A 12,136-nucleotide genomic window follows, 5' to 3' on the forward strand; every position below is an offset into this window, starting at 1 on the left:
GGTTGGGGGGGGGGCGAAGAGTGGGATGGGTCGGGTCCGACGAAGGGTCAGGGAATGGGTCAGGTCTGGGGGTGCATCCGGGCAGGGGGCGGGGCGGGTCCCAGGAGAGATTGGGGGAGAGTCGGTGTTGGGGGGTGGGAATGAGTCCCGGGAAGGGAGCGGGGGGAGGGGGCGGGACGAGGTCCGGAGAGGGGGCGGGGCGGGAGGCCGGGAGGGGGTGAGCGGGGCGGGTCCGGGGACAAGGCGGGTCCGGGGAGGGGGCTGGTCCCCCGCTGCCCCAGCCTAGCCGGGCGCGGAGTTGGGCGCATGGCGCCGGGCGCACTGCGCGGGGGCTGCGAACAAAGGGCCCCCGGCGGCGCAGCGGGGACGGCCGCGCTCGGACCCCGGACCTGGCCTGACCCCGGCCCGGCCCCCTACCCGGGCGCGGCAGCCCCGCGGAGCCGGAAAATGTGGGTCGCCTTGCTCCGGCCGCTGCTCCGGCTCCTGGTGCTGCTGCTGTCGCCGCGGGACGGCGTGCGCGCTGCGCAGCCCCAGGCCCCGTGAGTAGCCGCGGGCGACGGAGGAGGCTGGCCGCCTTCTCGGGGTGGGGGTCGCGGGGTCTGGTTCAGAGAGACGCAACGACCTGTCCAAGGCCACACAGCCTCCGGGCTGGGCGGGACCTAGAATCTTGACCCCCTAGCCCCCAAGAGTCGGACTGGGAAGAGGGCAGCCTGAGGCTTCAGAAGTGGCCCCGTGGAGGTGCAGGGACTCCTCAGAGCTAAGGCGGCGAGGCCCCCCCCCCATCCCACCTCGCTCCCTTGGTGTGACCAGGGCTGTCTTCTTGGGTGGCGATTTCCAGTTGTCCGTGGCCTGAAGGTAAGAGGTGCGTGTCTTGGCTGAGAAATGGAAGGAGAGACCTGCCGTTCCGTTTTCCTTGGGAGGGCGTGGGGTGGGGAGGAAGTGTTTATTTTGCTTCCACATTTTTCTTGAAGTTTGCTTACAGAGCTTCTGGTGAGTTGACACAGTGAGGAGGTGAATTAACTAGCTGCTAAGGAGAATTTCCCATGAGTTGGCTTCACAGGGACTATTCGCAGACCTGCCAAGTTTGGGTGAGCCCTGCGGGGTTGTGGGCTGGGTGGGGGCCTGCCTCCAGCTGCTCAAGCTCAGCCATTTAGTGCAGACCGGACTTTCTGAGCCTTGTTCAAGCAGCCCTTGTATAGGAGTTCCCAGAAAACAGGTCAACAGTGAGACTAGGTGGGCGGAGGCACCTCTTGTGCTGCCCCTTTGGATCACAGTTTGAAAAGTAAGACACCATGCTGCAATTGGAACCATGGGACTTACCTCCCCTGGGCCTTGTGAAATTGGAACCCGGCAAACTTTTGACCTGATGCTTTCAGAGCTGACATCCCTCAGAATAGCAGTTTTCAGCCAAGGGGCGATTTTTGTCTCCCTGGGGTCATTCAGCAATGTCCGGAGGCATTTTTGGTTGTCACATCTAGGGGGAGGCCATGCGGCTGGAATCTACTGGGTGGAGGCCAGGGATGCTGCTACACGTCCTGCCATGCACAGGACAGTCCCCAGCACGAAGCATGACCCTGCCCTCCATGAGAGACCCCGCCTTATAAGGACCAAGTTCAGAGTCCCTGTGTTGCAGAGTTTTAAATAGTTCTCAGGAGTATTTGCCTCTGACTAAAGTTGCCCTGGGATCTTACCTACTGTTGAGTCAAATGGAACTCCTGTGCTGGGAGACACACAATGACCAACCCAGGGGTCCAGATTAGCCGACCTCTAAGCCAGAGCCATGGCTCACCAGCCCGAAGGATCCCGTTTTAGGAATAGCCCCGGACACCCACTTCTATGATCCATTTGATTGTAGTGTGAGGAATGCCTGATGCCAGAAAGCCCCATGGATTTGCACACTGTTGTGAGACCCATACTGTCTACACTTTACCAAATACCACCCTTCCCAGGATGGGACCTTCCAGGACCAAAGGATGGGAAGCCAGTGTCAGCCCAGATGGCAGGGGTGTATCAGGTAGACAGTGATTGGCTGGCGAGCACTCCAACAGCTGTAATTCCTGAGTCGCAGGGAAAGTAAATTTGGTTCCATCAGGTTCTCTGGGCCTTTGAGCGAAGACCCTAACTCAGATCTGGATACGGGCTTTAGAAGTGCCCAAGGAAAGTGAACACGTGGATTGTGTATTTCCCCCAGTACTCTTCCACATGCAGCAGGTGCTATGTGGGAGGCCCTGGGGGTCATCTGGGAGCTGGACAGAAAGGTTCTGTCCTGAAGGTGGCCGTATTCCCGTGCTGCAGTGGGACAGGACACACAGGAACCCAGGGTCATTGCCCGTGCAGGTCAGTGTTGGAGTTAAGATAGTACACATCACGTATGTGGAGTGATTGTGTGCTCCAGACAGTACAGTTACGTACCCAGGATCATTGCAGGCTCTGTGCACTGCTGAGGCCAGACACTGCACAGGGGACCCCAGGGTCATTGCACCCTCTGGTCAGTGCTGGAGCTGGATGGTGCACATCACACATGAAGCAAGGGTCTTCCCATGCTTGAGGCAGTACATGTCTGTCCCAGTGTCATTGAATGCTGTGTTTGATGCTGGAGTGGGACAGAACATATAGGACGCAGGGTCAGTACACATTGTGGTCAGTGCTGGATCCGGACAGAACATCCAGGAAACCCAGGGTCATTGCATGCTCCGGCTGGTGCAGTTACATACCCAGGATCAATGTATGCTCTGTGCATGGCGAAGGCCTGACACTGCACAGAGGAACCCTGTCATTGCAGGCGCTTGTCGGTGCTGGAGTCAGACAGAACATCGGACCCCAGGGTTGTTACTGGGTCCAGCCACTGCTGGGCAGTGCACCCATGAAACTAGGGTCTTTGCACACTCTTATCAGTGCTGGAGTCATATAGTGCATGGCATGTCTCGAAGGTCCTCTTCGTGTATGGTGTGTGGTAAGGGTCTAAATTCATCTCTTTGTGTGTGGACCTGGGGTTGTCCCAGAGAGGATGTTGAGAAATAAAAACATCTCTCCTGATCTCAGTGTTTGCCCAGTGTTTTCCCTTTCTCCTATTTCCTCCTGGTGCCTGTAGTTCTGCACCGTTGGAATCGTGCTGCCTTTGCTGCCAGGCTCCTGGCACTTGCCATTGCACTGTGAGTGGGTCCCGCGGTTATGGATGAGCCTTTGTGGTTTTCTACCTAAGGCTGCAAAATAACGGGGAAGCAGGAGCTCAGGTGGGGAGGACCTAGGCCTCCAGGTCCGGTGCCATAAGGGGACCCCAGGGCCCTCCCCTGCCTGGCTGTGTGATCTGGTGCACGTTCCTTCTCCTTCTGCAAGGTCAGCCTTCCCATCTGGAAAACAGGATAATAACGCCTCTCTTCCAGAAATGTCTTCACAGTCAAGCTGAGTCTTTTCAGAAAGAGAGAGCTGTTTTGACTCCATTGTTCACAGTGCTTTTCCTGTTTCAGGCCATTTAGTTTGTTTTCAGGGTCTTATTCTTAAAATTAATGCTGCAGGTAGTTCCTTGCTTCTTTCCACTGGGTTCCAGAGTCTGGCTGCCTGGGTTTGTAGCCTAATCTCTCACTGACTCGGGCACATGAATTGGCTTCTCTGGGGCTTAATTTCTGACTCTGTAAATGGGAGATGTTAGCATGTCTCACGGGTGGCTTTGAGGATGAAGTGGGATCCTACCAGTTACTCAGTCTACAGGGGAGAGTATTTTAGTTTGTGGGTGTGGCATGTGCAAAGGTCCTGTGGCAGAAGGAGCTGCAAAAAAAGTCCAGAGGCTATAATGCAGAGATCGAAGGGGGTGTGGTTCCGGGTAGATCCAGAGAAGCCAGATTCTTACTTACTCGGGGGGGGACTTCAAAGGTGAACAAGCCTCAAGGAGCTCACAGGTTGGTAGGGGACACGGACACATAAAGTGACAGTGCCATCGGAGTGTGGTCAGGCATAGGTGGGAGTCCACCTAGGGTGCACCCTGATTTAGCCAGGTGACAGTGAGGCTAGGGATGGGTCAGAACCTTTGGGCTTCACTGCGGTTCTCCTCTTCTGCAGGGGCTATTTGATCGCTGCACCCTCCGTCTTCCGCTCAGGAGTGGAGGAAGTCATCAGTGTGACCATCTTTAACTCCCCAAGGGAAGTCATGGTCCATGCTCAGCTGGTGGCCCAGGGCGAGGCGGTGGCGCAGAGCCAGGGAGCCATCCTGGGTAGGTCCCTGGGGTGCCTGACCAGGCCTTCCCCTCGCTTTGCAAAGTGGTCTTTAGGGCTCAGGCAGTGTCGGCATTGCTTTGCTTCCTTCCCACTCCACCCCCAGAACCCTGGCAGGAGTAGGAGGACAGGTTGCATTCTCCTCACTTTACAGATGGAGAGAGTAAGGCCCAGCAGGGGAAGCCACCTGCCCAGTCTGGGAAATCAGAGTGCCTTGTTCCTCAGCAGCTCAGGTTCAGTGGGTGCAGATCTGGATAGATTTGGGCACCCTTTCGTGCCAGTTTTGGCTAGAGGTGGGAAGGGGGCCCAGAGGGAATCTTGTGACCTTTTCAGATCCTTTGTTGAGCTTCTAGCACCCCTGTGGTGTTAGACCCGGAGCTGGGCTCACAGCCAGCCTGCCACTGAGCTGAGCTCAGGCCCTCAGCCAGCCTCTCCCTGGCTCTCCTTTGTAAACTGCAGATAACAGCAGCGTTGGCCTCTTGGACAAAGTGTGGAGAGCAGGCCCCTGCCTTAGGGCCTGTAGTCCAGCAGGGCAGGTAACTCATTCATCATGCAGGGTGTGGTGCGGCCACAGGAGACACCGAGAGATGATGTCAGGTCTCCCAAGGCCAACAAGGCAGCCTCTGTCCCCTGGGAGAGGGAGACTTGGGTAGGCAGGAGAAGTGCAGGCAGTCCCGACTCCACTGGCCAGTCCTGAAACCCAAATCAGGTTGGCTTCAGCAACAGAGAGTTTATGGGCTCTTATAACTGGAAAAGTCCCCTGGCATCACTGGCCCAGTCTCCCAGCTCCACTTCTGGATGTGCCTGTGTCTCCCCAGAGCAGGGAGGGAATGGCAGTTACAGGACCTTTGGGGAAAGTCCCAGGATTCCCTCTGATTGGCTCATGTTGGGTCATGTGCTCAATCCTGAACCAATCCCCATGACCAGAGGGAAGGCCTATGCTGATTGGCCCATGTGGGTCATGTGCTCAACTCTGAACCAAGTCCTGTGACCAGGTGGATGGCCCATGCTGATTGGCCCATTTTAGGACATGTGCTCAACCCTGAACCAATCACTGTGTCTAGGAGGAAGGCCTATGTAGATCTGCACAGAGCCTCAGGGAAGATGGGCAGAACCCACTAAACCTTAAGAATTAGGAGTTGGGTAGGTGGGCTCCTCCAAGAAAATTGGGCTTCTGCTAGCAGGAAATGGGGGAAATGGACACTGGGAGGCAAAAACAGTAGATGCCTAATTAAGTCCTGGAGGCCAAAGAGCCTGGAGAAGTGTCAGACGACAAATGACTCAGTTTGGGTAGAAGAGAGAGGTTGATGGATGACTAGTTAGATCCATTGGAGTGAGGTCCACTGGGGACCTCAGGCTCCTCTTTCTTCTCTCCACCTTTCTCCTTGTTCCTCTCCCGTGGAGTTTTCTCTTTGCTCCCCTCACAGCTTACCTTGGTCAGGGGCCAGGGGTGAAGTGAATAAAGTATGCAGGCTGGCCAACCTTTCCCTGAATAGCTTGGCTTTGTCCATCCCCTCCAGTCTTCAGTACTCTCCAGCTTGGAGGAAACCTCTCACTTCTGCCGATCCCAGCCCAGGCCAGACCAACATGACCCAGGGTGTGTGTTTGTCCGCAGAAAATCCCTCTGGGTTGAGAGAACCCCTGTTTGTAAGGCTGCAGCTCAAGGAGGCAGGAAAACACAGCTCCTGATTTAACTGTTTTCATTTTATTTTCATTTTTTAGATAAAGGGACGATCAAACTCAAGGTAAGCTATGAATTTTTAAAATCAGAAACCCTACCTTGGAAATAAAGAATGGAACCAGAGAAGTTGCATGTGTTGTGAAAAAAATCATTAATGGTGATGTAAAAAAAAAAAAGAATAATGAAGGAAAAAACAGTTTACAAAAGGAGAAACTCACCCATAATCCCATCCCTCATACTTTTCACTTTTTCATGTTTCCCATAAATCCTTGTCCACATAAAGACATTTTCTTTCATAGTTGCAGTTAAAGGGTATATTGTGGTCTGTCATGCCATTTTCTCTTCACACGTTGCATAAACATACGTCCATGTTTCCAAGTCACTATAATTGCATCCTATTGTAAATAACATCCCACTGTATCTGTTTTATATACTAATTTACTAACACCTCCCCCTCACACACACATCGCTTGTACATGGTTAGATCTTTTTCTTGTTTTCAGAGTTTTGATAATGTAATCCAAAAGTTGAGAGCATCTTTGTGCGTAAAGCTGTTAACGTTCTGGATGCCTGCCTTAGACTGAACACCCTGAAAGAAGAACTACCAAATTAGGATCCAAGGCTCTTGCTGGGTCCTGTTTTGTCTTGGAAGACACAGCAGTGCACGTGCATGGCACCACCAGCTATACATTAGAGACCAAATTTCCCGCAGCCTTGTTGGCATTGAATATTATTATTTTAAAATTATTTTACATACCAAACTACAGGTAGGTCATTCTCTGACATGGGTTTTTAAACTGGAGTCCTTGGATTTCAAGGCAGTCATAAGCCCTGAAATTGTCGGCTTTTTCTGGGTTAGCTAGTCCTTAACGCTTATCAGATGCTCAAAGGAGTCCCTGAAAGGATGGGCTAAGTAGAGAATCATTCCAAATTGTAATGTGCTCTCTCCCAGTAATTAGAACTAAGTCCGAGGTGGTTCCTCTTCCATGGGATGGGATGCATCATTAGTGTCTAATTGCTGTGGGGCAGTGGTCTTCCTGCCCTCTTGTCAATGTTAGAATTTCCTCTCTAGAGTTCTCTCCCGTGGGTGAGGTTTGCAGGGTCTGGAGACAGTTCTGGTTGTCACAGCTTGGGGGGCAGGGATGGAGGTTGCTACTGGCTTCTAGTGGGTAGAGACCAAGGATGCTGCTCAAATCCTATAATACACAGGACGGCCCCTCCACTGAGAATGAGCCAGCCCCAGATGTCAACCTTTGGAAAACCCTGGATAAATAGGCTAGAGCCGCCCCTGCCGGCTTCCTGTGAGCAGATCTGCTTTCTTGTGAATCAGAATGCAGGGCTGCCCTATCCACTGACAGATGAACTACTTAGGGAAAAAGAAAGCCTCGTCTATTTTATTTAGAGAAGTACTTTTAATAAAGCATATTACTTACCAAAAAGAAAAAAAAAAGAAAAAGAAAGAAAGAAAGCAGAGCTGCCCCAGCGGGGTTAAGATTATGCTCTGTCCCCGGCCACCGCACATAAGAAGGCACTCTTCACAGGCTAGATGCTGTGGATTTGTATAAGAAACCAGTAAAGGGCCATATAACTTTGGGAGAAGGGCAGGAGATCCCTAGACTGGAGACTTTCCAAAGGGTCTTGGGATCCTTAGCATTTAGAAGAGCTCTGGATGAACCTTTCTCAACTTGGGGGGTGGGGAAGGATGCTCCCCTCCCCCACCCCGGGGGACAATGGCAGTGTCTGGAGATATTTCTGGTTATGGTAGCTGGGGGTGAGGGTGCTACTGCCATCTAGTGGGTGGAGGCCAGGGATGCTGTTCAACACCCTACAGTGACGGGGACGCCCCCGTCCCCATCCCTGCAGAGGATGATTCAGCCCTAAACGTCAGTAGTGCCGAGGCTGAGTTGAGAAACTCTTCTCTGTGGAACCATGGTGTGGACCTCAGACAAGAGAGAAGCTGCTCTTGTGGGGGTAGGACCCCCCCTGCCCACTACCCCACCCACTCCCCAGCCGTGCCTGCCTTGGGGACCTGAGTGCTTCCGGGTACAGGTTTTGGAAACCCTTGTTGTGGGGACCTAGTGTTGCCACTGACTGCCGCGGGCAGGCTCTGCCCAGTCTGTGTCTCATCCTTCTCATCTGTGCAGCAGCGAGGATGCCGGTAAGAGGCCCTTGATGGAACTTTCAAGAAAGCATACCTAAAGCCTCGTGATGTTTGCTTTATTCCGATTTTTCAGACTTAACCCGTGCATCTGTGTAACAAATGTCTTAAACATCTATTCAGTTTCAAGCAGGAAGTTGGCCACATTCCCTGCTCTCAGCCACCAGCCTTATTGGTGCTGGGCAAAGGGGTGGGTCAGACAGTAAACCCCCAATTACATAAACATGATCACCTCAGAGAGTAGCAAGTGTCCTATTTTAGGACACTAAATGTTAATCAAATTCTAACATTTTATTTTAAAATGTGTCAGAGAAAGAGAATGCTGAGGAGTGGGGGGGTAGAGTCACATTTTATATGGCAGCAAGGCCCCTCTGAGCTGAAACCAGGAGGAACCGACATGCAGGAATATGGGGGCAGGGCTTTCCAGGCAGAGGGAACCGCAGGTGCAAAAGCCCTGGGGCAGGAAGGAGGCAAAAAGAGGCAGCCAGTGGCCTGGAGTGGAGCCAGCCAGGAGCTCCCATGAGGAGTGGGAGGGAGATTTCCAATCTGTGGAATCAGCCTTCACCTGAATCCCTCTGCTTTGGATGGTTTCCATTTAGGAGAAGAATCGTGAATACCTGTCGCCACCAACCATGGGTGTCTATTGTGTGCCATGCCTTTATAGTTCCATCACCCATCTGCACAACAATATGTTGGAAACTCAGGGTCTAGTGAGTCTGGTGGCTTCTCTCTCGGGTATGTTTGGTGGATGCCTACAGAGTCCGGTAATCTGGGACCCACACCCAGAGCCCCAGGGGCCTCCCCTGCCTGGAGCTGGGCGTTCATCAGGGTGGTGGATTGGCCTGCCATAGGACTGGCCCCTCCACACAGCCTTCCCCAGAGGACAGCCGGCCTCTTTCTTTAGCTGGGCCCCAAGCCTCCCTCCTTTGTACTCAGCTGCCAGCTACGCCAGCTTTGCCTGGCCGTCTCCCTTGCTTGGATCTCGGCCCCCGAGTCCTTGGCTGTCACTGATGCTAAAGGAGCAAATGTGGATCACTGTGGTCAGGGGTGGGGATGGGGATCAGCTCAGTCCAGAACCTTCCGGCAAGACCTCTGAGGGCTGGCACGTGCAGGACCAGGTAGGAGCGCCACTTTGAGCTGAGACTTGATTGGGAACGGCAGCTCTGCAGCTTTCAAGACCCGGGGCGGGTCACTTCATGTCCCCAAAGGTCACATCTGATCCTTTCTGTTCTCAGGGGCAGCTTCTTGGTCCCAGCACCCACAATCCCCCGCTGGCACATAGCCCACATGACGCCCCCCCCCCCCGCCACCTCGCCCGCCAGCTCCTTCTTACCTGTCCATGCCTGCTCCCCTGGGTGGCCTGGGATTTTTTCCTCCTTGCATGGAGGTCTTTGGCTGATGCTGAGTGGTTTCCAGAAACAAAGGCAGGTAAGGATTTGGGGGTCAAAGTAAGGGGATTATCCTCAAGTTCGTCCTAAAGGTTCTCAAGGTTAACTGCAGTTAGAAGGGACCCCAGAGTCCTGAGACGCCCCACCCTGAGGGTGGCAGGTGGGCAGGCAGGCAGGCAGGGTCCCTCCGCTGCTGTTCAGAGCAGACAAGAGAGGCAGCCAGAGCCAGGTGCTGGAAGGATGGAGAAGGTCCTGGCATGCCCTGACCTCATCCATAAAATGGGCACACTGGTGTGAGGACCGGTCAGATAATTCACCAGGATACTTAGCATGGTTGCTTGCTGTGATGGTGACGAGGACTTTTTCACCCCTTGAGCAACCACACAGGTGGATGCTGACGAACAACTGGGAGAAGAACACCCCCGCATTTGGATGGTCTTAGGAACAGGTGGTGCTGTAGCTCCCAGTGTGAACTGATGACCACGTAACGTCCGCCCGCCAGGCACCCAGGGATGGCCGCGAGCATCGCATTCATGGCACATGGTCACATCCAGAGTCGTGACTTTTGTTTGCTTTAGTCACAAAAGGAGTTTCTATAGGTTATGACTCACATGCACGGGTGTTCTGCTCATGACTTAAAAAAAAAAAAAAAAAGAGGGAATTATATAGGGTAGTTTCCATTCCCTAAATGTTGGAAATTTTGCCCTAGAAGAATTTGAACTCCAGGGTGAATCCTTAAGACTGCAGTGAGTATTTTTTTTGTTTGTTTTATCCATTTAGGTGGCCAAAAAAAAATCAACTTTTTTTTTTACCACTTTAACCATTTTAAAGTGGACAGTTCAGTGGCATTTAGAACATTCACACTGTTGTGCAACCACCAACCCTATCTAGTTCCAGAACATTTTCATTACCCCAGAAGGAAGCCCCATCCCCATTAGCTGTCATTCCCCATTCCCCATCTCCCTCCAGCTCCTGGTACCCACTAATCTGCTTTCTGTCTCTATGGATTTGCCTATTGTGGACATTTCATATAAATGGGATTGTATAATGTGTGTGCAGTGTTTACAGGGAGACAAAGCACAGAGGCACATACATTATATCCATAAATGAAGTATGAAAACATACATACATATGCATACATGTATTCATATGTGTATATGTATATGAAGGGGCTAGGGTCTCCATACCTCCCAGCTTACCAGCTATGACTGCATTTGGGTAAGATGGGAGATAATTCTTGTAGCTCTACAGGGATGAGAATATCTCTGCAAGCGTGCAGTGTCAGGAGAGGAGAAGGCTCTGTCTTGTCAAGCGAGACCAGTGCTTCTCCTTCGCAGCGCTGCTCACAGCCGTCCTGTGCATCACAGGGTCTTGAACAGCATCCCTGGCCTCACCCACCAGATGCCCAGTAGCGCCTGCTCCCCGAAGCCGTGACACCCAAAACATCTCCAGAAACTGCTGAGTGTCCCATGGGTGCACAGTTGCCCCCGGGTGTGCTCCCCTGCCCTAGACCTCCATGCTGCTTTCCCAATACCTGGGTACCTTCCAGGGTGACACCCCCTGCCCAAAGCTCTGTGCTCTGCCTGCAGGTGCCCACGGGCCTCTGGGGCCAGGCTCTTCTGAAGGTGTGGGGCCGTGGTTGGTGGGCAGAGGAGGGCCCCTTCTTCCACAACCAGACTTCAGTGACTGTGGACAGCCGGGGAGCCTCTGTGTTCATCCAGACCGACAAGCCGGTGTACAGGCCCCAGCACCGAGGTGGGTGGCCGGTGCGCGCCGGGGGGAGGGCCAGCCATGGCCTGGAGCTGCCACACGCCTATCTCCTTTCTTCCAGTGCTCATCAGCGTCTTCACTGTCACTCCAGACCTGAGGCCCGTCAGCGAGAAGGTGAGATTGGCTCCTAAAACCGTGGGCCCGGAACATACCCACCTGGGTTCGGCCTGGCCAGTGCCACCATCCACAACTGGCCTTTCCCCCTGCCTCTTCCAATTTCTACCTCCATTCTTGGTTTCTTCCTGGGGCTCCACGTCCCTTGGGGGACCCAGGGGAAGTTCTATGTGACAAGAGCGCTTGTGGGCATGCTTCTTCCGCAAGGGGCACCAGTGGTCCCCGCAGTGGGCAGTACCCCTCTGTGTGGGGTCGGGGCCGTGGCCCATCATTTAAAATCTTAATAGCCCTGCATTTATTTAACGTTTATTAGAAAGAAAATATGATTGCCACTTAAAACCCACCGTTTCTCCTTCAAAATAAATACACTCACATAAAAAAGGCTTTGATTTTCTCTTAATTTTTATTTGGAAATAACTTCAAATGTACAGAAAAGTTGGAAGAAAGTTACAGAGAACTTCCCATAGGCCCTTCATGGAGCCCAGGGGTGGGCAAACTTCCTGTAAAGGGCCAGGTAGTAAGTATGTTCGGGTCTGCCAGTCAGAGGGATTCTGTCACAACTTAAGTGGACTCAGCTACAGACAACACGTGAATGAATGGGTGTGCCTGGGTGCCAATAAAGCTTTATTTACACAAACAGGCAGAGGGCCGGATTTAGCCCAAGGGTCATAGCTGGCTAAGCTCTGAACAGGAACAGAAGTTCTCAAACTGGAGTGTGCAGCAGAACCACCTGGAGGGCTTGTTCACATACAAGTGATTGGGCCCTCCCCAGAATTTTTGATTCAGGAGCTTCCTGGATGGGCCCCAAGGATCTGT

At 53.0% G+C, this 12,136-nt stretch overlaps 1 protein-coding gene across 2 annotated transcripts in view; it reads left to right on the top strand.

Annotated features, from left to right (window-relative positions):
- The first annotated feature begins 324 nt into the window (after window positions 1-324).
- Window positions 325-12,136, top strand: part of CPAMD8 (C3 and PZP like alpha-2-macroglobulin domain containing 8) — a 95,142-nt gene continuing 83,330 nt past the window's right edge. For both annotated transcript variants that reach the window (XM_082383017.1, XM_082383018.1), the window contains exons 1-5: window positions 325-539; window positions 4,057-4,208; window positions 5,932-5,954; window positions 11,026-11,191; window positions 11,268-11,320. In XM_082383017.1, coding sequence (XP_082239143.1) covers window positions 448-539; window positions 4,057-4,208; window positions 5,932-5,954; window positions 11,026-11,191; window positions 11,268-11,320 — 486 coding nt within the window. In that variant the 5' untranslated portion in view covers window positions 325-447. The remainder of the gene's footprint in view (window positions 540-4,056; window positions 4,209-5,931; window positions 5,955-11,025; window positions 11,192-11,267; window positions 11,321-12,136) is intronic.

The sequence above is a fragment of the Balaenoptera borealis genome (assembly GCF_965194805.1).
Source record: "Balaenoptera borealis genome assembly, chromosome: 2".
NCBI classification, from domain to species: domain Eukaryota; kingdom Metazoa; phylum Chordata; class Mammalia; order Artiodactyla; family Balaenopteridae; genus Balaenoptera; species Balaenoptera borealis.